This window comes from Macrobrachium nipponense, chromosome 6 (genome assembly GCF_015104395.2).
Source record: "Macrobrachium nipponense isolate FS-2020 chromosome 6, ASM1510439v2, whole genome shotgun sequence".
Taxonomy (NCBI): domain Eukaryota; kingdom Metazoa; phylum Arthropoda; class Malacostraca; order Decapoda; family Palaemonidae; genus Macrobrachium; species Macrobrachium nipponense.
In genome coordinates this window covers 35556077-35582403 of record NC_061108.1, presented here as the reverse complement: position 1 = coordinate 35582403, position 26327 = coordinate 35556077, and the positions used below count along the sequence as shown (strand labels likewise).

General features: G+C 36.7%; 1 protein-coding gene across 1 annotated transcript in view; it reads right to left on the bottom strand.

The window, feature by feature from the left end:
* LOC135216719 (putative neural-cadherin 2) overlaps positions 1-26327 on the bottom strand; it is a 90241-nt gene that overhangs the window by 50908 nt on the left and 13006 nt on the right. Inside the window, exons 3-6 of the mRNA XM_064252179.1 lie at positions 24220-24395; positions 18788-18934; positions 15920-16096; positions 10503-10902 (exon numbers count right to left, since the gene is read on the bottom strand). Of these exons, the coding sequence (XP_064108249.1) occupies positions 10503-10902; positions 15920-16096; positions 18788-18934; positions 24220-24395 (900 nt within the window). The remainder of the gene's footprint in view (positions 1-10502; positions 10903-15919; positions 16097-18787; positions 18935-24219; positions 24396-26327) is intronic.

Here is a 26327-nt window from a genome sequence, read left to right as displayed (position 1 = left end):
AGTTAAACGTACATAAGCCCTTAAGTCACATAAGTATATCATGCATGGTAGAAGCAAAAAATAATGGTAACTATCCAAGTTTACAGTATATGATTGGTACAGTCCTCAGTCCTATTCTATCTAGGTGGATATCGTCTTTCTTTATGGAAAAATAAATTTCGCTCGTTGTTGACGACATTTGATGGCTTCTTGTTTGCTGCGACCTGTTACTTGGTGACAAGTCCTGGGAGAAAATATCCTTGTGTATTTGTATGCAATAACAACAAGTGTGTCCTTGACTTCCTACTGAGATTGTGTATTGTGTTTATGCAAAATTTCATTGGACATTCTTACTGTAATTTCTGAGTAACCTTGTACATTAAACAATATAACTTCACTGCTTGATACTAAAACAAAATTGGCAACTCGGTTAAAGGAACCGGTTAGTGGTTAATACTTGTAGGTTTCTTCTACTGTGACAACAATTAGTTAGTTTTCACAATCAATATCTTGTTAGTAAGTTTTCAACAACTACTATCTGTTAATGAGTCTTCATCAATTAACTTCTTGTTAGTGAGTCTACATCGATTAATATCTTATTAGTAAGTTTTCATCAATCAACATCCAATGGATTTGAACAAAGTAGGTGTATTAATTACCCCTTCAAAATCATAATCATTTCTGAAACGAATTCTCTTATCTTAAAATCTATTAATATCTATCTTAACCCTTCTTAATTATTCTTTTACTTCTAAGAATGTTCTTATGGAACGGTTAAACTAATATACGTCTTAAATTCTTATACTGCGCATTGAATCGTTTCTTACATACCCAAATAATTCCCTTCAAGTCAAAATAAAATTTGAAGTTAGTGCACTTAACCCAAAAATCTTGCTACAAACCAACTAATTAAATAAAGTAAGTTGCAACAATAAAAGATTATTCCTAAGTCGACCGATGAAGGTAAACTTAGCAATAACGAAATCAAATAAATACATGGGAATAACTGGATGAATTAATGGGTTTGTTCTTCTATTTCACTGAAAAGTGACTCTTCTATTTCTTAGGTTATATCTAGTTCCTTCTTCTGGAATGTCTTTTGACGTCTCTGTCATTTCGGATTCTTCAACTTCTTTGGTTCTCTTGACCTTGTCCTGTTTATCCAAAATTATTCTTCTTCTAATGATTCAGCATATGTGGAAGGCATTTGGTTATTCATTTCTTCAACCTTTATCTTAGTTTCTTGTACGTCTACGACCTTGTATGGTCCTGTGAATTTTGTGGTCTAACTTATAATTAATACCACTTCTTATTCTTCTTTTAATATAGACTTCATCTCCTTTCTTGTAGTCTACAGGCCTTAATCCTTCTTGATGCTTCTCTATCATATTCTGCTGGGCTTCTTCTAGATTCTTGTGCAATTGCTTGTGGATTACTTTAAAGTTTCCGATTCTTATCTTCATGATATCTTCAGAGTAATTAGGCTGTATTGGCTGATTCAGCCATGGCATAAGGTAATCTGGGTTCATATCCCATCAAAGCTTTTATGGGAGTTGCTCGAGTACTCGTATGATGCCTTGCATTTAAGGATAATTGGACTAAAGGTAAATGACGTCCCAGTCAGGATCCTGTCCTACTGTGTGACGTAATACGTCTAAAACCTTCCTGTTATTCCTTTCTACCAAGCCATTGCTAGCTGGGTGATACGGCTGTATCGCTACCTTTTCTACCTTAAAGGCGTTACAAATTTCTTGAACTAATGAGTTGTTGAACTCGGTCCCATTATCAGAGATAATGAGCTGTGGGGCAGAATATCTGCAAAATATCTTATCGAAGAGAGCGATTGCACAATCCTTGGCACTTTTACTAGTTAGTAGTACCAACTCTGTATATCTCGTGAGCGCGTCGATACATACTAGTATATTCTTATTCCCTTTACTCGTGGTATGAAGATTAGTGATAAGATCAAATAGATACTCTTTCGAAAGGAGTCTGTGGGATAGGATATTTCCCTAGTGGTACTTCCTTGTCTGTTCTTCCTTTGTAGCTGTTGCATGTATTGCAGCTCTTCACATAATTACTAACATCTTTGTGAATTCCCTTCCAATGGAAAGTTCTTTGGATTAATCTAATTGTCTCATCCCTTCCGGGTGAGCCCTCATGTCATCGTCGTGCATTAGCTCAATGACCTTGTTTCTTAGACTCTTAGGTACTAACCTTTTGTGCAGTACACCTAGAAATTGACCAAATGGGTATATTCGCTGACACATCCAAATTAATACGCCATTCTATGTCCGCTAGTGCATCTGTGGGACATCCAACCTTCCTACCTAGATTCGGTTAATTCTTGTTGGCTGTGTTTTTCTTTCGTTTTTAACGTATTTGAACAGTTCCTTATATCTTCATCTCTTTCTTGTTCCTTTATGAAAATTTGCCGGAAGCTCCTCTGTATATGCTGGTGAGTACATTTACGTCATTGCACATTGTTTCATTCTTTTCTTCTTCTTGACTTATCATAATACTATCACCTTGGTGACACATATCTTGATAATGCATCTGCTACTATTCGTCTTCCAGGGACATATTTCACCTCCTATATCATAATCTTGGGCTGTCATGAACCAACGGGCTCTTCGTCCAGAAAAATTAGGGTTCTTTAGCATTTCTACTGCAGCTGAATGATCCGTGAACACGGTTATCTTGTAACCAAAAATGATATATCTGAAACTGCTTTAAAGCGTCTATAATAGCTAGAGACTCTAGGTCTGTTACTGAGTAGTTCACTTCTGAGGGCTTTAATTTCCTACTGTAATAAGCTATCGCATTATACTTATTATCTTGTTTCTGCATTAAACATGCTCCTATACCGATGTGGCTTGCGTCCGTGGCTAAAAAGAATTCTTTGCCAAAGTCTGGGAAGCTAAGTACTGGGGGATGTGTTAATCTTTCTTTCAATTCATCGAATGCTTCTTGCTGCTCGTCTGTCATACAAATGATACGTGTTCCTTTAAAAGTTCAGTTAGTGGTGCGGATATGACTGCAAAGTTCCCTACGAACTTGCGGTAAAAACCTGCTAAACCTAAAAATGACTTTACGTCCTTCTTGCACTGAGGTTGTAGGATATTCCCTAATCGACTTAATCTTTGCGTCGATACTTCTACGCCCTTTTCACTTAGTTGTATGCCCAAGGTAGTCTATTTTCCTTTTAAGGAAGTTACACTTCTTTAATTTAAGCTTCAGGTTGGCTTTTCTTAATCTCTTTAGGACTTCTCTGACTAAGTCTATGTGTTCCTCTATAGTGTCTGTTGCTATTACCAAATCATCTATGTAACAGTGTACGTCCTTGCCTAGTAAATCGCCCAAAATTTTATCCATTAATCTACAAAAGTTACCGGGCTTGACTTTAGACCAAAGGGCATTCTTACATACTGGTATCTGCCGTTACTAGTGGAAAAAGCAGTTAAAGGTTTACTTTCTTCGTCTAGAGGGATTTGCAAGAATCCCTGCAGTAAATCTATAGTGGTAAGTATCTCTTGGACCCTATAGTAGCGATAAGATCTCGCATTGACGGCATTGGATAAGGATCATTTTCAGTAATTTGGTTCAATTTTCTGAAATCCACAACTATTCTATAAGTTTTGTCCCTTTTAGGAACTAGCAAAAGTGGAAAGACCATGGGGATTTAGATGGTTCTATTATTCCTTGCCTATTCATTCGTCTTTGTACTTCTCTTTTCAATGATCTCCTTCTGAGAATGTGCTACTCTATAGGCTGGTATGTAAATTGGCTTTGTGTTTGATGGAATGGCTATCTTGTGCGTTTTATTTTTGCGTGTATTTCCCAAGGTGTCGCCGTCTAGAGCGACTATATCATTATATTCGCACAGTAAGTCTATGAATTCTTCTCTAACATGGTTTACCTTAATGTCCTTTAAATGAAATCCTATCTTAGCTCTTCTCAGTTTTATGTCCTGAGCATAATTTTCATTTCCTTTACTGATCGCTGCTACCGTTTCCCTTTCTACAACTCGGATAGGTATGGAGTATACTTCTGCTAAGCCTATCTCTGTACCTGGTGTTAACTTAACCTTTCCAAATCCTCTGTTATTCGTAATCTGTAACGCTATTTTGCTCTGTCTGACTTCATGTAAACTAGAAGAATAATGTATTCCATTTACTTGCGACTTTCAGTAAGCGTGAGAATTTCCTTCCCTTAAAAAAATGGATTTACTGTACATTCTACCCACGTACTTTCACCTAGTTTAAGTCTTAATTCCCTCTCTAACTTTAAATAAAAAGTGCATTGATTTGATTCTAAGGAGGTAATGATCTGTTGTGAACTCGTGATGCATTCTGGATATCTTCCCTCCGTCTTATCCTTCTTTAAAATACCTTTCAGTGTGGGATTCTGTTGAGTCTGGGTTCTTTTAATGACTTGCATAATGGTATTCTAGAAATCTCACGACCGTTTTCAATCACTAGTTGTTCTCTAGAGCATCAATGCTTATACCTTGTCTAGCATAGTTGGATAACCTATCAACAAATGAGCAAAAGCTAATTGTATATCTCTGGCTACCAGAACATTTTCTCTTAGAGCAATTCTTCCTAGCCTAAATGGAAAATCTAACTGTCCAATTACGTGGATATCATTGCCCTGGACGTCTGTGATTCTACAATCTACCGCTGGATTCAAACTTAAGTGAGAAAAATACAATCGATACACCTTTTCTGACATTATATTCTAGGACTACCTGTATCAAAGAATGTAATAATAGGTTTCTCTACCACGACATGTGCGGGAAATAATGGTCTATAATTATATTCATTTCCTACATCAACTTTGCTAACCTGTGTAGCTGGGCTTAGCCTTGACATTCCGGACGTTCTCTCTGTTATAGAGGAAGATTCATTGTACCAGTAAGCAGAAAATTTCCCATTGCGTCGTCTGACATTGACTGAACTGGTTGATACCCTATACTTGCTGTTTGATTAGCATATCTATTTGGGACGGAATCCCTATTTCCTCTAACTGGGGGAGATTGACTATTGTTTCTACTTCTGCCTCTCGACTGACGTCTACCTGTAGGAGCTGAAACAAATTTATTTCTGCATTCTCGAGCACTATGTCCTGTTCTCTTATGGAAAAGGACAGAAGGCTATCCCTCGGCAGTCACTGGCATAATGTCCTCTCTTCTGACAGTTATAACACGTGACTGTCGAAAATCCTCCTTGAGAAGATTTACCTGGCATCTTATTCTGATTTCTAGATGGTGTCCTAGATCTATTTGGACCTCTTTCCTTTTGTCCTATAGCGACTAAAGGTCTGTATATAGGATTCCCTTCAGGTCTTCTGCCTATGATTTTTGTTTCCTCCTCTTCAATCTCCGCTACATCATCGATGATCTCCCACTTACGAGTCATCCTTGCAATAACTTCTGTTGGCAGGCTTCCAATCATTATTGCTAGTCTAAATATTTTTTTAACATGACTCATTAGCATTTTTTGCTTGCCTCCTTCTACCTCTATCCAACCTGTGGATTCCATGAAGTTACCCCATTCATTCATATTGTTATACAACTGAGAGCTAAACTCTTGATAACGTCTTTCGTCTAACTTAAATTGACGCACTATCCTTGCCAAGCTAGTACTGGATCTCTTTCACCAACTGTGAATAAACCTTCCTAAAATACCGTTTCAATTCTTCCCAATTCTTAAGATCTCGGTAAGTCTCGGAGTGGACGTACCGTTCTAAGTCTCCTCCGGCTTCCAAATCAAGATAACTCTTGGCTTCAATAAGCTTTTCTCTATCTGTCCCCGTTATGCTATCTAGGCGTGTCTCCACCTGCTCTATCCAGTTCTCTAAGTTACAAGCTAACTGACCGTTCCTTCTTCCGCAAAATTTAGCTATGTGATTAATCACATGTCCCTTATGTGTTCCCATTACTGCTGCGCTCGAATTCGCGGACTGTGTACCTTCCGGCATGGTTAATTTCCTTGTTTGACTTCTCGTGAGCACCGCGTTCTTACGTTCTGATCAAGGTCCTTTAAATATACTGGGGTCCGAGTATATTTAAAGGACCTTGGTTCTGATAAGGAGTCGGTCTCCCTTTGACCATCGACTCGTTAATGGAAATTTTCTTAAGTACTGAGTATCATTAAAAGTATCAAATTATGACAGTAATATCCCGGAAAGAAAATGATAATAACAATAAACTGTTTTTACTTAAGTATTCGATTACCCCCAAAAAATAAAAGAATTTTCCCCAGAAATATTCTCAAAGTCTTACGTTACCGGTGAGCGATTCTTAAACAACAACAAAAACCCTCTTAACAGTACTGGTAAAACGATACTGAACTGACCGTAAACTGCACGCTAACGAGAGACCCTCCCGTGAATTACCCTTGTTATCCTAAACAAACAAAATAAAAACATGTAAACGTTCACTCGACGTAACAAGTAAAAAGCAAATACTAAAACAAAAAAATCAAAGTACAAGAAATCACGAAAAACAACCAAAATCACAAAAATAACATAAAATGACACAATCAAAATTAAAATTAAAATTTAAAGTTATTGGTTAGTAAATACAAATGTTCGGGAAAAGGTCTTAGTAGCTGATTAGTTATAATTAGTAAAATGAAGAAATATAGAGTTTCGTTGCCAAAAAAAAAAGTTCAGTGAAAATCTTTTAATCTTGAAATACCAGAAATTGTCTAACTGAAATGTAATCACGTAAGTTTACTTTTAATGGAGTTTAATGTTATGTAAGTTGTGGGGATATTATTTTGGACTTATCTTCTTTCGTCGTCTTCGGCATCCGGGTTTACGTCTGACAGCTTGCGTTCGCCTATACCAGCGCTTTGAATGATGTGTTGGTTCCACCTCTCTCTCTCTCTCTCTCTCTCTTCTCTTCGGGAAAGGGGACCTCTCTCTCTCTCTCTTCTCTTCGGGATGGGAAAGGAAGCGCGTTGAATTGGGCGTTTTCTGAATGTGCTTTTTTCCTCTTGATATATTCTTTACGCGTTCGGCATCTTGTTCTTCTAGTGGAACGACTGTTCTTGTTCTTCGGAGTGGAGTTTTACTTTCGCAAAGTGTGGGTGGCTTTTTTTGGAGCGCTTTTATTGTTACAACTCGGTAACTGTCCTTGTATTTGGGGAAGCACTGGTAACTGTCTTTGGGAGAACTTTCTTTTTTCGAGTGGGCGTGAATGGATTGAAATCTCTTTATGCCGACATTGTTCGTATCACGTCGCTCTGCCACCAATTAATCTTGTTACTATATCAATCTTTATCTCATCGTATCCCACCGCTCTGCCACCAATAAATCTGTGACGGTACTTACTTTCTTTGCACAGATCTAAGGTAACGTGTGCCGTGGAGGCTGTACTTTGGGGAATTAGGCTTATATAAATTCTTCTTGTCTTGCTCAATGTTCTTAATCTGGGATTCGTTAAAAGGTTCAATTTTGGATGAGAAATTAATTGATATATCCATACAAATTACGTTTTATTCTTCGTTAGGGATTCTTACAAATGGTTTTTTCCACCTTCTGAGTTACTGGGCTCTTGGACTGATAAAACTTAATTGGCACTTGTCGCAATTACGAGTCTATAGGCACGAGGGAATTTTACTGAGTATTGATTGTCACTTTCACTGTCTTTGATTGCTTCGCACACCACACCTTTGCACCTGTTCTTCTTCTGGGGATTCTTCTGTCCTTCTCTGTTTCACGGCCATGCCACTGCAGTTCTCCCCTCAGGCTCCCCGGTTGTTCTCTCTCTTGGCTTCTCTGTTCGTTCCTTTTTTCTCTGCTCTCTCTCTCTCTGTCTGACCTTTTTGTTGGGTTGAAATCTCCTTAGCCCCGCCTTTGGATTTTGGGATTTTGACTGGGTGTGCATTTTACTGAAAGACTTTTTGTGTGTTAGTGGCTACAGACATTATACAAGACCGCCTTCCTGTCCATGTCTTTTACAATGATTCGTAGGCTCTGAATTTGTATTACGCCTCCTTCTTCATGTCCTGAGCTTCTTAGGGGCGTATCCCTTGGTAACCTCATAGGTCATTCGTTGATACCCCTTTTGGCTGTCTTATGACCCAACACTCATGGCTTTTGATTCGTCGATACTAGCCGGGCCTACCTTTGGGGAGGGTGGAGCTTTGTTAAGAATTTGGTACTTCCCTCTTTCTAACAACGGGGGTCCCATAGATTCCTTTTTAACGTATGCCAGATGGCTCTCTCTGACCGCCTGTTCACGAAAGGAACGCCGATTAGTCATAGGCGCTAATGAGAAGTAGTTTCCAATTTCTCGAAGATGACCTGGGCGATACCTCGCTGTCACTAATCGCTGGTACGGACAGAGGCTTTTTGGGGGAGATGAAAACCAGATGTCTAATGGCTAAAAGCCTAATGTTTGGAGTAACAAAATCCCTTCGCTAAGAAAAATCATTATCTTTCCCTTTCTCTTTTCTTCCTTATTATCCGTTTCGTGCCTTTTTCTTAAGTATTATTAAGTTATTGTCTTGTGGAATAACGACACTGTCCACACTATTACATATATATAGAAAAAAGTGGAAACTTGCGTGACACCATACATTCAGAGGTCTCTCACTCTAATAATCATTTACAGTAGGCTACCACTGCCACACACACACACACACACACAGATGAGCTGATCAATACATAGATAAATCAGTCAAATAGCGGGTAGCAGGTAACAACCGAGTGGATCATTAGAAATATACAATGTAAATTATTAGAGAGATAGATAAGAGAAAAAATCACACGGAATAAGTTTAAACTGAAGCAACTTTCAGTGAGAGAGAGAGAGAGAGAGGAGAGAGAGAGAGGGGGGGGGGGGGGAGGAGGTGAAGGAGAAAGGAGAAAGGGAGGGATGGAGGAGTGGAGTGGGAGTGGGGGTGGGGGGAGAGGGTAGGCGGAGCCATTTTATACTGTTGTGTTCGTATCCATTTCTGGCTAATCGAGTTTTGGCCTCTTTGTACAAAGGCAAATGCCTTTATTCTTTACTAGTAGTGATTCATGACACACTTATAAATTACGGCACTGGGTGTAGCAAAATTTCGTACCGATACGAGTATTCTATACAGAGTTATCGCCAATAAACGTGCTTGCGCTGTCTGTGAAACCCATAGTAGTCAGGGGAAATGCAAGTAGGTTTGCCTGTGTGTTTTTCGTCTGCTTAGCATAAATAACAACGATAGGGAAAGTCTCCCTCAACTACAACTGTGTAGATTCAGAGAAATGAGTATACATTAAATAAAACGACAATCTTTGGTCAATCCTTTAACTTTCGCCAATACAGCAACAGAATTAAGATGAGTTATAATTTTATTTGTTAAGGCTGCAAACAACCAAAAAGGCTCATTAACTCAGAAACGCAGACGTCATTAAGAATATAAGTAGGACAACCAAGTCGTCACCTCGTTAGAAATTACTACACAAAACCCAAGGTTAGCAGCCATCAAGCGATTCAAATCGACACGTCGTGGAGCCGTTTCAAAGACAAATTACTTCCCGATTACTACTACTATTATTACTATAAGAATATGCCATGGAAAATCACTCCCCAGATGCATCACGATAGGTTTCTTAAGCAGGATATTAAATTGCAAACTTTCAGAGTACAAAAATCATGCAATTTAATAAGTCTGTATAAAACAAATGATAAAATAGCTAATTCAATTCATACAAGGGTCCATAAACAAGTAGCATTTGACTAAAAAACGGCATATAAATTTTAGCTAGTATGACATGACTAACTTGCCACTGGGAGATTGTCTTACCTATCCTATCAGTTTGAAAGCAAATAGTTACAAAAAACGAACCTTTACGAAGTCTCACTGTTGACGGTATTACCGGAGGAACAAACAAGAGCAAGTTGTCTTAAGCAATATGTCAGCAGGTATTGTAATTGTGCAAAACATTAACCGGACCCGAAAAACCAAAATAAAGCTGAAGAGGAGCACACTAAATAAATTAGCAACACAACTCCACGATGAGGCGAATTGTGCGAATTAAGCAATTCACAAAATCGGAAGGTCACAGTAAACAACCTTAGTATTATAACTTAAAAAAAATTTAAATTCTATTCCCAAATATTTTTTCTTGAGTTTTCTATTGAGATTAATGATATAAAAATATGAGAATATAATCAATGGAAATCGTAAACAATTTTTAGAAAATAAAAAAAAAGTTACTAGATCAACGAATACCTTGGGATATGTTGCACTTTTTCAACTACTCTACCATACTTTAATATTCAGCCCAACCTCTTTAACTATTACTTCTTGGAGCAACTGTGGCGTTTTTCTCCCACTTCCACCTCAGACCCTTACACTTCAGCCATTTTATTTTCTGGATATCTCTACCTTCCTGTCAAACCACTCCAAATGCTCCTCTTTACCGCCTTGAGCGCTGAATGGCCATAATTAGCCAGGTATCCTGGTTGACAGCCTAAATCTCACAAACAGTAACCACACTACTGAACCAAAGAACTAAACACTCACGCTGATCAAACTTCAGCCTGACGAGATCCGTGACGTAAGGTGGATTCGACGGCGAGAGCGACATGCTGAAGGGAGGGCCATGGCCGAGGGCCCAAATGTCATCGTCAGTAGCCGTCAGGACACCGAGAAGGGCGGGAGGGTCGCCCTCCGTCACGTGAAGGACTTCCGGAGGAAGAAGGCGAGGGGGACAGTCGTTGACGTCTGTGACTGTGATCGTCAAGGTTGCGGTGGCAGTCAGGGGCGGCTCTCCCCTGTCTGTGCCCAGGATTTGGGCGATGCCCAAGGCGCCCTCTTCAGCCTCGCGGTCCAAACGGCGGTACAGCGTCACGTCTCCCTTCTTGTCCACCTGCAGCGAGTTCCAGCCACCCACTACAGAGTAGTCCACTTGGCCCGCTCCTCCCTGGGGAAGTGGAATAGAAAGGAAAAACTGCAAATATATAAAGCCTGAAGACAAAGAGAGAGAGGAGAGAGAGAGAGAGAGAGAGAGAGAGGAGAGTCATCAAATGAAGAGAAAGGGCATTCAACAATTGTATTACATGGCAAACACACAAGACAACGAACGCACCTAAAATAAAAACGAAAATGTGTATATACATCCATCCATGATAGTATATAATTGTTTAGATAAATTGTTGAGGCTCTGCAAGAATGGATATCACAGAACTGACTTTTGATTGATTTTTGCCTATTTGGCGTCATTAGGGTATCATAGAGGAGGTCTATGCCACCTTAACTACTGTCAAACTAACAACCACTTCGGACACGTTTGCAGAACAAAAGACTTACGAAATGCTAAACCTTTTTGATTAAGTCAACCTTTTTATTTATTATTAGCAAATGAGTATTTTTGAGGACGCTAATCCAATTGGAAAACGCAAATCAAAATCAATAACCTATAAGGCAGAATAAGCAATAAAAACCTGTAAGGCAGAATAAGCAATAAAACCTAATGAAAATAAAAACCTTTAAGGCAGAATAAGAATAAGCAATAAAACCTACTAAGGCAGAATAAGAATAAAACTGATAAAGCAGAATAAGAATAAAAACTGTAAGGCAGAATAAGCAATAAAAACTGTAAGGCAGAATAGCAATAAAAACTATAAGGCAAATAGCAATAAAACCTATAAGGCGAATCAGCAATAATACTATAAGGCAGAATAAGCATAAACCTATAAGGCAGAATAAGCAATAAAAACCAATAAGGCAGAATAAGCAACAAAAACCTGTAAGGCAGAATAAGCAATAAAAACCTGTAAGACAGAATAAGCGTTAAAAAACCTGTATGGCAGAATAGCAAATAGAAGCCTATGAAAAAGGCCAGAATAAGCATAAAAACCTATAAGGCAGATAATAAGCAATAAAAACCTTAAGCAGAATAAGGCATAAAAACCTGTTAACGCGGAATGAAGCAATAAAAACCTATAAGGCAGAATAAGCAATAAAAACCTGTAAGGCAGAATAAGCAATAAAAACCTATAAGGCAGAATAAGCAATAAAAACCTATAAGGCAGAATAAGCAATAAAAACTAATAAAAAGGCCAGAATAAGCAATAAAAAACCTGTAACAGTATGCAGTAAAAACCTGTAATAAAAACCAGAATAAGCAATAAAAACCTATAAGGCAGAATAACAATAAAAACCTATAAGGCAGAATAACAATAAAAACCTATAAGGCAGAATAAGCAATAAAAACCTGTAAGGCAGAATAAGCAATAAAAACCTGTAAGGCAGAATAAGCAATAAAAACCTATAAGGCAGAATAAGCAATAAAAACCTGTAAGGCAGAATAAGCAATAAAAACCTATAAGGCAGAATAAGCAATTAAAAACCGTATGGCAAGAATAAGCAATAAAAACCTGTAAGGCAGAATAAGCAATAAAAACCTATAAGGCAGAATAAGCAATAAAAACCTGTAAGGCAGAATAAGCAATCAACCTGTATTGCAGAATAAGCAATAAAAACCTGTAAGGCAGAATAAGCAATAAAAACCTGTAAGGCAGAATAAGCAATAAAAACCTGTAAGGCAGAATAAGCAATAAAAACCTGTAAGGCAGAATAAGCAATAAAAACCTATAAGGCAGAATAAGCAATAAAAACCTATAAGGCAGAATAAGCAATAAAAACCTGTAAGGCAGAATAAGCAATAAAAACCTGTAAGGCAGAATAAAAAGCAATAAAAACCTATAACGGAAGGCAAAATAAGCAACTAAAAACCTGTAAGGCAGAATTAAGCAATAAAAACCTATAGGCAGAATACGCTAATAAAAACCTAGTAAGTATAAAAGCAATAAAAAGCCAATACCCTATAAGGCAGAATAAGCAATAAAAACCTGTAAGGCAAAATAAGCAATAAAAACCTATAAGGCAAAATAAGAAATAAAAACCTATAATGCAGAATAAACAATAAAAAGAAATCGCATCTAACAAACTTATGAAAGGACAATGAAAATTGGGACTGACGGAGAAAAGCTAAAACTGCATTAAAATTTAGAGGAACGTTAAGAGAAATGTCAAAAGTCAAACTCATAAAAGTTAGTTCTTTCTTACAACCGAAAGCTTTGCTGTCAAAATAAATTGCCGAATGCAGAGCTCAACACCACATTTGCAGAATCGAAAATTTTTTTTGATGAAGATTCAGCTTTATAAAATCACCCGCGCTGAGATTTTAAGACCGCTGGTGGGTTTTTAAGAAAAAGAGAAAACATTGACGCAAAAAATCTATTCAACGATATTGCAGAATGGGGTACATAAATGCTTGAAATTGCATGGAAAATAGAATACGTGAGTGAGTTGATAAATTGAATATAGATTCGATATAAGAGACGTATGACTATTGTCGATGTAATTCTCTCTCTCTCTCTCTCTCTCCTCTCTCTCTCTCTCTCTCTCTCTCAAAATAAGCGCACAAGAAAAACGGGTTAAATATTCAATTTTCACATCAGCAATGAAATATGCTCGTTAACTAGTGAAAAAGCAGAGACTGTTTAATGGATCGTGCGTCACGAATCGATATAGCTGATAATAAAAACATACTGTATTTCCAGTGGATTACCAAGAAACACTGAAGACATGAACAATTATTCACCGGTTGTCAACAGGTGTCCGTGTGCCAGTGATTATTTCTTTTTTAAAATTAGTATAATAACGCTCAGGCTACACGATATTTATGAATATCTGCAGGGAGCGAACGTCACCGGTTTTTACCTAAATCCTTGGATTTAATTTAAAGTCACAAGAGAAAGATAAGATGTCCACTCAGCATACACATGCGTAGTAATTAGAAACCCAGTCTAAGAATAACCATATTTATACAGCTGAAATGTTCATATTACATATATTAGTATTCAAGTCACCTTGAAGTGAAATGAACGTTCAAAATCGGCCATACTGAACAGCTGTTCATTAAGTTTTGAAGTCACGAATGGAAGTCATGACCTCTCGAATCTTACTGCTTGAAGTCAGGAAAATTGATTTAATAAAGACCTCTTAGGAAGAGCTGGCAGCTATAGTTAAAAGGGGGAATTCTGGGTAGTAAACTCAAGGGATCTTTTGCGGCCCAAAATGTTTCCAGTTGTTTTCCCAAAAACAGGAAATTTTATCTTTTTCTCTTAATTTCCGGTGAAGCAGAATTTATGAATGCAAATTTTTTTATTCGCGGCGTAAATTGAATTAGGAACCTGATATTCGCGCAGAAAGGGGCCAAGATTTTCCTGGCTTACTTTGCAAAACACACACACACACACACACAGACAAGTTAACACAGCTTTTACCAAAAAAAGGCCTAACTTTTTGGATGCAAAAACCGAGATCGATTCATATTTGCTTATAATATAAAAGAATTATGACCAGTGCAAGTGAGTCTTAACTAACATTCGACTGTGCCAACTCAGAATAATCTTTATTTGCACTTTGAAAGGTACATTTTCAATTACAGGAAACTGTACATTTCTGTCTTTTGTTGAATAAGTATAAAGGACGAAAATATGACTAAATTGCTTCGTACATATTCCCCATGGGAAGCAGTGTCGCTTACTCAGTGGTTCGAATGCTTGGTAAAAGGTGAAGTTCAAAGGATAACACTGGGTGGGATATCTTGTTCTAGCAAAGGTGTTAAGAGGTTTTTTATTTTTTTTTAAATTTTTTTGGAAACATGATTCTGTAACACTTGATATCACCGCTCTCCTCTTTCTATATACTTTTGTACATTATACATATCTAAATATTTAACAGCAAATGGTTTCACTTGCATATACTGAAACCTGTGATATATATTAGCATTATCTTGATTACTCGACAACATACACTGGTAACAAGTCACAAACTATTTGACGGGGGTCTATCTAAATATATCGGAAGGGCATACGATCTATATAAACAAGATTTTAAGACTGCCTCAAGAACATGTCATTCCAAGAACTGATAGGCTCCTGAAAATAAATCAATACTCACTTACAAACAATGAAGTTCCAGAAAGGAGATTTGTCCTTCCCAGTCAAAGTGACAATTTTATGAGTAACATCGAACAACTGTGAAAATAATTGGGCAAAGCTCAACGATCTCTGTGGAAATATGAGGTTGTACGGATACCTTTCGTAAACTCGGCAAGTTCATAACCCTATGTTCAGTGAACAGTACAAATGATTGATGATGTACATCAGAAAAAATACCTTTGTACTGTGAGGCAATTCAATTTTAGAAAGGTCAGCGTATAACAATCAGTCAAGTTCTGGAACAGAGGTTCTAAACTATGCGTAAACAAGACTGAAAAGCGAAACCTGTTTTCTAAATGAAGAAACTGTCAACAGTCTAAGAGAATGGGCACTATATTTTCATACTAAAATATCAAAGCATTTTACCGTGCAAAAGAAAAGGAATAATGTTATACATATAAAATCATGGCAATTCAGTTCGTGTTGGTTGTATTCAATGTTGTTTCATGTTGTAAGTCTCACTACATTTCATTATTATTAAATGAGGTGTCCTGCCCTTTCCGTCGGTTAAAAGTACCCTTTTATCTGTACAAAGTAAAACCAATAATCTGGTGAAATCTACAGAATCTTGATGCTTTCAGTTCAATTTTTATATTCATCATCAGTTGCGTACTTTATACTGAAATTCATCTTCTGTCAAGTAATGGAAACCAGAGGAGCGTGAATGAAACTGAAAAGAAATGGCTCCTCAAATTGGTGAACCACGTACTGTAGATATGTAAAAACCGAGCAATGCATACCTAAAAAGCAGATACTGTTGTCTCATACGTTGCGTACCATATGCAGAGTTGACACACATACCACCACCACGTAAGGAATATCAGATTTACAAAATGAACTGGGAACCAATGAGCTCTTTGATCAAACCAGAAACACTATATGCAACGTTCCTCAACTAAAAGTAGTTTACACAATGTTTATACTTACAACATCAGGATCGCGGGCGGGCATGGTAGCCAGCAAAGTGCCCGGAGGGGCATCCTCGCTAATGGTGACGTGGACGTGGGGACGAACGAACTGAGGGGCGTTGTCGTTGAGGTCCCGGAGTTTAACGCCCACCCAGGCCGTGTCTTGATGCCTGGGGTCGACCCATCCGCCATCCCCCTAGAATGGAAAAAAATTCAAGATTTAAAAAACTTACAATAAATTGTGTAAAAATGAAAAATAAAATGGAGAGTGAGAAATTAAAAGAATCAGGATGTTATTAACAGGATTTGAAATAAGAGAAGGGTAATATGACTTAATCCTATAAACAAACCGCTAAAGCAGGTGACACGAAGGAGAATTCTTATGAATTTAACAGATCTTTGTATCAGCACATTGTTGTTCCTGTACTGTATCAACACATTGTTGAAAGTACTGAAAGATTAATTCGTAAACTAACCGATTTAAACTGACGGCGCAAGGGATGGGTCACAAGAAAAACATAGCACGAACTTACCTAAATCTATCGATAATTATCAGAATACAGCGAATATAACTTAAGTAGCAAATGTTATTTATAATTGTAATAATATCTACTACTTACACAAGTCATCCTATCTATTTTCGCAAAGTAATTTTACGCCAAAAGTGGCTGTTAAAAAATCAACAAAATAGGTCATTATTCTTGAGCCAAACTGCTGCCGTGAAGGACGATAGGAAAACACACTTGTTTAAATTGTTAAAATTCTAACAACACTATAATAACTAAGAATAAAATTAACGGGAAGGGAATACTCGGAATATGATTAACAAAGTTCATTGTTCTTGGAATTTGGCTTGGGGACATTCTATTCAAACAAATACTAAACGTACAAAGAAAGGAATTTTTTGAGTGGACATTCAACTAAAATGTAAATATACACTGTTCTTGAAACTTACGTTAGGAATATATGTTAGCAAAAGCACAATGACAGACAATGAATACAGTGTGTGTGTGTTGCAGTTCGTATTCTGTTGGGCTTCCATATAAGTATTTTAAGAACAGTACTCTGAAAAGCTATAGCCCACCCAAACAAATTGTAAAAACACAAATATTCAACTAAATATCAGTGAAGCCTGGTATTAAATCAAAATACCTACTAAAAAAAACCAACGGGTTAAACACACATGTATACGTGCGTATGTATTACCTTCCGTATGTATATAACAGTCCTCCGAGCCAAAATTCGGAATACCATCGTTTAACCTTTATTGACACATTCTCAAGTACCACCGTCACTCATATAAAACTACAATTAACATAAATGACAATGACAATAAAAATTCATGACAACTACATATAAAACTGTAAAATATATGCAGTTTAATCAGAGTAGCATGAACTACGATACAAAAAAATGAAGACGGAACACTTCACTCTGAAGTCCTTACCTCTTGAGCACAAAAATTGAAAAACACAATAATGTTGCAGCTACATTTCTAGGTCATGATGAGGTTCATTTTAGTGGAGTATAATGCCACCATAAAATATCGAGGTCTGCAGTAGACTATTATAGTGGAAGAGCTAACCTGAAGAAAGGACCCTCTAGTGACCTTTTTGTTTCCTCTCAGTGTTTTTCCAAATGAATTCTAAACTAGGTATTGTTAAGCAGTTGCCACTGCGGAATATTTGACCTTGGTCGCAAGCAGTGGACAATGCAGTGTTTTTGTTGTTGTTGTTTTGTTATAGTTAAATAATTCACATCTGTCTATACATTCATTGTCTTTACATTAATCGATGCAATATACTAAGAAAACGAGGCGAAACAACATAGGAAAAAAATCAACAAGGAAGAAAGGAACTAAGGGTCATAACTTGTTTTTACAGCTTCTCCCTCCATCTGGCCTCTTCCTGGGAACTTTACCGACTTGTTTACACGTTTTCCAACAAGCCTCTTCAGCTTCTGTTGGTGGTTGCTTATAGACAATATTATACTAGAGGCGTTTTAGGACCGAGTTTATTCATCTATTTATTTATTTATTATGCATTTTTTAAGACATAACAAACTTCATTTCGCTGAGTAAAATATCCATGACCAACCTTATAAAGGCATTGAGTAACATCATACCTAATTACTTTTTATATAATTCGCATGTACAATGTGATAGCGATTTTAATAACAGGTTTTTCACGTCCTGGGTTAATTTTAATTGTTAATTGGCAATATATATGGCAAGTTGTTTCCTACTTTTTCCCAGCAATGATCTCAATTATTTTAAATATTTGTGGAAGTCGACATCGGTGGATCAGATTTTGTTAGCTCTTGTTACGATTCTCATGCTTAAGCTCATCCTATATTTGGCAAAAAAATGGTAAAATTACCTTTCCTGAGCATCGTAGTATACATATCCAAGTGCAAGTCAAGGAGATCCACTGAAGACAACACATGTAAAAAAACAAAACATAAAGGTCTCAAGCTGGATCATTGAAACTAAAATTTTGGGTTAAAATTATGATCATTTCTGTATCCGAGATGTTCCCTTTCAAATTACGATTTATAAAAAAAAAACATCAACGATCTAAATACCACACTGAAAACTCATCAGACGCATGTCGATCCATACACAGACAAACACGCATGGTGTGGGGGGCGTGGTTTTCACAGATAAGATACTAGATATTGAGATAAATGAAAGAATTGATTTCCGCTAATTCCTTTACGTTTATCATAAATGCATCTCGTAGAAATGGCAAGATTGATGGTCAGAAATCCATTTCATAGCAAAAACTAAGCATGTAAGTATGCCTATAACAGAGAGAGAGAGAGAGAGAGAGAGAGAGAGAGAGAGAGAGAGAGAGAGGAAGGGGGGGGGGGCAAGACTTATACTTACCCGATCAGTGACTTGAACCATGAACTTGAATCCCTGGCGATGGGTATCGTCCTCATAATCCAGTGTCCTCAGGGCATACAGCTGCCCGGATGCTCCAGTCGACCGGATGCCAAAGTGGTCCCAGCCCCAGCCGCTTTCCTCAACGATCTGCAGAGAAGAAGAAAAAAAAACTATTAGCAGTGATTTGCAACAGCGCCACAGAATTCAAAATGAAAACACCCACATAAGTAACATCAATGTAAGTAGTATATTCTCCTGTCACTCGTGGGCACTGAATAGAATGGGTGATAGAATTAAGGCCAAAGGCCAAGCGCTGGGACTTATGAGGTCATTCAGCGCTGAAACGGAAATTGAGAGTAAAAAGGTTTGAAAGGTGTGACAGGAGGAAGACCTGGAACAATTGTTAGGAGAGGTTGGAAAGTAAGATGGAAGTGAGAGAATATGATTGGGGGTACAGTAAAAGGAATCTAAGGAGCTGCAGATTGGGGTTGAAGAATGACGCTAAAACCTTCTGTAATACCTACAGTGCACCGCGTGAGGTGCACTGGCGGCACTAAACCCCCGACGAAGCTCGTGGGTATTTTACGACAAAAAGTGGCAATTGAGCTGGAATTGTGAGTAAGGATTTGCTGAGTCAAAGTCAAGGGATATGACGTCTTAATAATTTGCTACAGAAGCCTGAACGTCTGGCTGACAAGACGTCAAGATCCCCCAAGAAATCCCACCAGTCACGTCTTTCCTGACTTTGTCCACTCGTCTCCTGTCTCGGAAGTCTCATGCAAGAGCTCAGTCACCCAGCACCGATCTGTCTTGTCTTTGTTTAAAGAAGACCTTCTTACAAGCATTGCTTGTAGTGTAGCTACTATCTATAACTACGATCATGTTGCCGTTTCTTTATATAAATTGCCCAAAAATACATACTTAAACCTTTAGTTATACAGTATGGAAAATTTTCCGCTAGCGTTTTTATAATCACCTAGTACACTTATGAATAACAAGAACCCTCCAATTGTTATATAAAGATTAATTTTTAAGCAATTAAATTGAAGCATTCCATCACCCTGTCCTTTTCTCATGGCTGGATGATTATAAAGAGATGATGCCAGTGTCTCGCTGTAGATTTCTCTCTCAACTCTTCCGAAGTTTCAAAAAGGACCAATGAAATGAAGTAGAAGGGCGTACAGGAAAAAAAACTATTAGAAAAAAATACTACATATTTGGTAAGGACGGGAACAGCACGAAAGAATGAAAGATAAAGCCGACGAAACTAAAACTAAACCGGCTGGAGAGAGAGAGAGAGAGAGAGAGAGAGAGAGAGAGAGAGAGAGAGAGAGAGAGAGACAAAAAGAGTGAGAGGGGGAGATTTTGTATGTGGTTGTGCCTGTGTGTTTGTACACGAAAAATTCCATATACGACATTTGGAAAAACATCAGCAATTGCCCCAATGTGTGAGTAACGTTAGAGGATATATTAATTTTCGTGGTTCCTCCTTCACAGGCCCGTTAACGGGCCCAAACAAATTTTGACACTCGAGCAAGATTAATCAAAGATAGGAAAATGACCAGTTTTTTTTTGTGAAAGAAATATTTAGCATTTCATGTAAATAACTGTTTCGTTAATAAAAACTGGTATACAAAGAAATATTTAGCATACAGGTATATAACAGTCGCGTTATAAAAACTGGTATGGTGGGGGGGGGGGGGGGAAATGGTGCTACTTTGGTTGAGAATTCCAAGAGCATTTGTAGATTTTGTAATTTTTTTTTCCTAAACTCTGATATAGATTTGTATTTAAATATTGTTGCCATTTTATTCGTCACATTACTTTGTCGAAAATGTATTTCATTATCCCGCATATTAAAGTTATGTACTTAATTGCGATTGCTCGCTTCAATGTACTTCTCCAAGGGTAGATAAAAAAAACAAACACCGGAAAGATGGCTTTCATGTTTCGAAAAACCTATATAAATTCTGGGATATATTTAAGGTCAAAGTTCAAACAGGAATTTAACTGTGTCCAAACCTTTTCAATTATACGAGACAGACTTCATGTTAGATGTTCATAATAATTATGGCAATGTGCATAATGAGGAAGAGTTCAAGGTCACACTTTAAGGTCAAATTTCATAATGAACTTTAAATACTTTAAATATACCCATAACGCTTGAACTATACAAACACAAACTATATTTTGCATTCATACTCTATTAATAAAACTGAAAGACAGAGTTAAGTAGTCTGAGTTCATTCGTAGACTTCAAAGGTCAAACATGAATTTCATCTTGCGCATAACTATTGTTTGTATGTTTGTAAATCTATATATTTACACACACACACACACACACACACACACATATATATATATATATAAATATATATATATATATATATATATCAGCAATAGAAGAATTCCGTGGAAATCGGAGACGAATATTAAATGTTAAAAGCAGGTCTTGAATGAAGAGCATCGTTATTAGTTAGCAAAATTTGTGGTATCCTTTCGAACACCGATCACCTCCAACCAGTACAGTGTAAAGGATTAATTTTCTATTGTAAAAGAAATTAGTGAAGTGAATTATGAGCAATGTGTAATGGCCAGTGTTGACATTAAATCTTTGTTTACTAACATACCCTTAAAGGAAACAATTGACAAATGTGTTAACGATTTGTTTATAGATACTGATAATGTTGAAAAGTTTTCTAAACAATAGTTTATTGAGTTGTTATCACCAGCTGTAAGTGATTGTTTCTTTATGTTCATCAAGGAGGTATATAAACAGGTAGACGGCGTAGCAATGGGTAACCCATTAGGACCAACACCAGCCAATGCTTTCCCTGCTCATTATGAAGATGAATGGTTGAATGAATGTCCCGAAGATTTCAAATCTCTGGTGTACAGGTGATATGTCGATGATACATTCTTTATCTTTAGATCTAATAACCGCATTTCACTGTTTATAGAATACTTGAACTCAAAGCACAGCAATATCAAATTCACTTCAGAAATCGAGGCAGAGGGAAAGCTCCTCTTTATTGATATATTGATATACTGATCAGTCACAATGAAAATTATTCTATTACATCTGTTTATAGGAAACCGACTTTCATGGGTTTGACCACCAAAATGTGCTCATTCCTATTCAGTTCAAGGGAAATTTAATTACGACCTTAACATCAAGGGCTTTTAATATTAGTTTATATTTCAATGACGTTAGCAAAAATTTGACGAATACGTATATGGGAAGGAGCTTCAAAAATGATTACGTCCAAACCTACAACTGTCACTGTCAACTGAGCAGTTATGTATTGTCCCATCGTGTTTGTTGGAAATAGGTCCTTCAATGTAATTAAAAGGTTAACCAAACTATTGCATGAATCCTACCCGTAAATAAACATTCGAGTGGTATATAAGCCAAAATCCACACTGCCAAAATTCTTCAGGTTCAAGGATGAGATACCAACTGAGCTACAGTCATCTATTGTGTATAAATACAAGTGTCATTGGTGTAGTGTAATGTATGTATGCATACATACATCGGAAAATCAAAGCGGCCGTTCAGGGTTAGCATCTTCGAACATCTCGGAAGATCTGTTAGGACGAATAGGTCATTAAGCAACCCATCATTTAGTGCTATTCGTCAACACACTGAAGAATATGATCATCCTATAAACTTAATTCGTTTTCAGTCCTTCCTTGCAGAACCAACGAAATAGTCCTCGGAGTTGTTGAGTCTCCTTCAGAGATAATATCTCTCTTTGTATAATGAAAGGTCTGTTGAATTACTATGTTTTTAGACTTCTACTCTTTAAGAAAACAAACATCGAGTATTTATATCTCTATATTTTAAGATGTGTAATTTTATTTTGCTATATTACTTCATTGATTTTAAATGTGAAATATTCCATTACAAACACTGGAATGTAAATCTCCGAAACTAGTCGCAACTAATAAAGATGCTCTTCATTCAAACCCTGGTTTTAATATATATATATATTATATATATATAGATATATATATAATATATATATATGATATATATATATATTATATATATATACAGATATATATATATTATATATATATATATAGTATTATATATATATATATAATATATATAAACGTATGTATGTATATATATATAAAATAAGTATAAATTTACTTCAATATTTCATTTTCCAACGGTCAATTTGTCCAATCACCTAAGCGCAAGCTACTCTATGAATCAGGCTTCTCTGGATCCTGCTTTGAATGCATTGTACCTTTGCTACTGGAGTGTACATAAATATGTAAATTACACATTTACATACGCATCCAGAACACACACACACACACACACACACACACACAAAACACACATCCACAGTGTAACACAAACGCCGAATTGCCAAACCTTCTCTCTTCTCTAATGAGAGGTTTATTATGCAAAACAAGTAATCAGAACTAGCGCCAAGTTAACCCCGAATTTCTCTGTGATCTGAAAACCATTTCCTTTGGAGGCTGCTTCAAAGTGCACAGTTCTCTCTCGCGCATTTCAGCGAGTGAAGATCAAATCAACCCCATTTGTTTTTTTTTATTATTTTAAGAATTTCTCTTTACCTGGTTACTAACATTTGCGAATAGCTGATATTTTTTTATCAATTAATACCTTCCATAACATATTCAACTCATATAGATATACATACGCGAACAAGCATTTCACAGTGTATATATATATATATTATATATATATAATATATATATATATATATATATATATAAAGGTAGAAGCCACGAAGGGAAGTGAAACAATGGAGTGCGCTGCAAGATATTTCCAACTCGAGGTCCTTTACTTAACAGACTTCTAAGTAAAGGACCTCAAGTCAAAAGATCTCGCACCACACTCCATTGTTTCACTTTCCTTTTCATGGCTTCTACCTTTATTTATATATTCAATTCACGTTCCAGATTTTCGTGGACTCATTATTTAACATACATAACATATATATTGATGTGTATATAATCAATTAAACCTAGCATCTGTTCATGAAAGTTCATTTATATATACGTATACATACATACACACACACACCACACACACACACCACACACACATATATATATATATATATATAATATTATTATATTAATATTAATATATATTAATATTATATAATTTAATAATATATATATATATATTATATATATTATATATCTTACAGGACCTCACTTAAACTGATGGTATCTAGCGGAGATATCTGTTCAAAAAAAGTTGTAAGTTTTCTAGGACTAAGGGTCCTCATCTCCGCAAGATACCATCCAGTTTGAACGAGGTCCTGTTCTTAATTGTATTAATGCACAGAACAATTGTGTAAATGGTAAACATCATACACAAACTTCATACACATACATACATACAAGGAAGGTCGCAACACCCAAGACCGGCAGGACAGTACCTTGTATGAGAACTGGTTCTTCGTGTCAGGATCTGCTGCCGTCATCTCCAAGAGGGTCAAGTTATTCGGGGGACCATCGCCCCACGTCTCGTCCACTTCCAGCTCCCAGTACTGCCTAGCAAGTCGCGGAGAGTTGTCGTTTTCGTCCGTCAGGCGAACAACCACTGTACCCGTACCTGGAAATATGACGCAAGATATGCGTTCGATTTGGGGATATACTTTCCCGGTTCTGCTTATTATTCTACTCTCGTTCAGTTCCCCTTATTGCTTTTTCTGCGTATGAATCTCTCCTTGTGTAGTTCCATTTTCTAATTGTGAATCTCTTCTTGAGTTATTCTCTTTTTGTGTAGTTCCCTTTTCTACCCATTAATCTATTCTTGTGAAATTCCCTTTACTACTTATTAGTCTGTTCTTGTGTCATTCTCCTCACCACTTATTAATGTATTCTTGTGCAATTCCCTTAACTGCTTATTAATCTATTCTCGTGTAATTAAGTATTTAGGGTGTAAATATATTTTTTCCATTACTGATCAATTCTTGTCTTATTGAGTGGTTTAACAAGTTCTAGTGATAAGCTGTTCAAGATATAAGGATCTAAGGAGTGTTTCTTCTTAATTGATCTAAATTCTTGTTTAATAAATGTGAACAGTATTTTGCAGGTTTCCGTAATTTATGACTGTCAGAATTATAATGTGCGAATAAACCCAGTAATCTTAATTGTTTCCATAATATAAAGGACATCGTATTCACACGATGTTAGACAACACATCCTTCATGACATTTCAGTGTAGACCAATCATCGCGATCTAATGTCATGCTGGAAGTGAAAACTTTTCCTTATTTTTTAAATAGCATTACCAGGTGTTGTTCGTATAATATCTATTCCGTCAACAATGACGTCAGTATTCTGGTAATACTGAAATATGGAATGAATTACCCATAGAATGTCACGCTACACACTGAAAAAATATGTGAACTTAAATTGGGTAATATATAATCAATATTACTGATATTATCTTACCGAAATACAATATCGATTTTTCTCAGTCACTCCAAGTCCTCCACCGGGAAACCAAGGTCTTTGAGACTCCTTTCCGTAATAGGAATTATGTCTGCCGCAACGCACTAGCCTATTTTCCAGCTGCCATTCGGGATGACGCTGTCGAGAGCAAACACTTCTTGGCAAATGAGATATGAAGTCAGGCCTGCCTGCTCTGACATTATCGGACGAGTTTGAATGAAGGTCGAAAATTAATAGAATTAATTCTAACGTCAAAAGTAGATAACTAAAGAGGGATAATAAATGGGAAACTTTTAAATAGCCTAAAAGCAACTGTCTAGAGGTCCTGATGTGGATGAAATTATCAGATAATACATATATCCATCTTAGTTCCGAAAAAAATGAACGGAAATATAAAATCAATAATCAATAAATATTCTCAGACATGGCAAAAACATCCAAAAAGATAAGATTTATGAATGTATTTATTGTACTTTTGCCGAAATTAATCATTGTCAAGGTCACTTCTAGAGAATGGAAACATGTAGGCACATGGGAAATAGACTGCTGAATTGAATACCCCACTTACATATAAACAGAAAACGGCACTTGTTTGCGAGGGAAGTATATTCAAGATTGATATACTTGCATTCAAATCCGGATCGAACAATCGTCATATCAATCCGAGATTAAACAGCTGATCACCTCAACGTGACACGTTAGCTACGGACGCACACTCACTTCTTCCCTGTGGTTGTTTGAGATGCGCGCGCGCGCGCGCGTGTGTGTGTGTGAGCACAGAAATAAATATTATATATATATATATATATATATATATATATATATATGTAATATATATATACAAGTGAGATCCTCACATGAAAATTAATAAGGAAGGGAGGTGCCAAGGCTTTCAACTTTTATTCCAAAGTCGTCTTCAAGGAAAATGACTTTGGAATAGAAGTTGAAAGTCTTGGTACCTCATTCCAATTATTTTCGCAACCGATCTCATCCAGAGACCACTGTGGAAATTCAAGTTATATATATATACACACACACACACACACACCACACACACACACACATATATATAATTATATATATATAT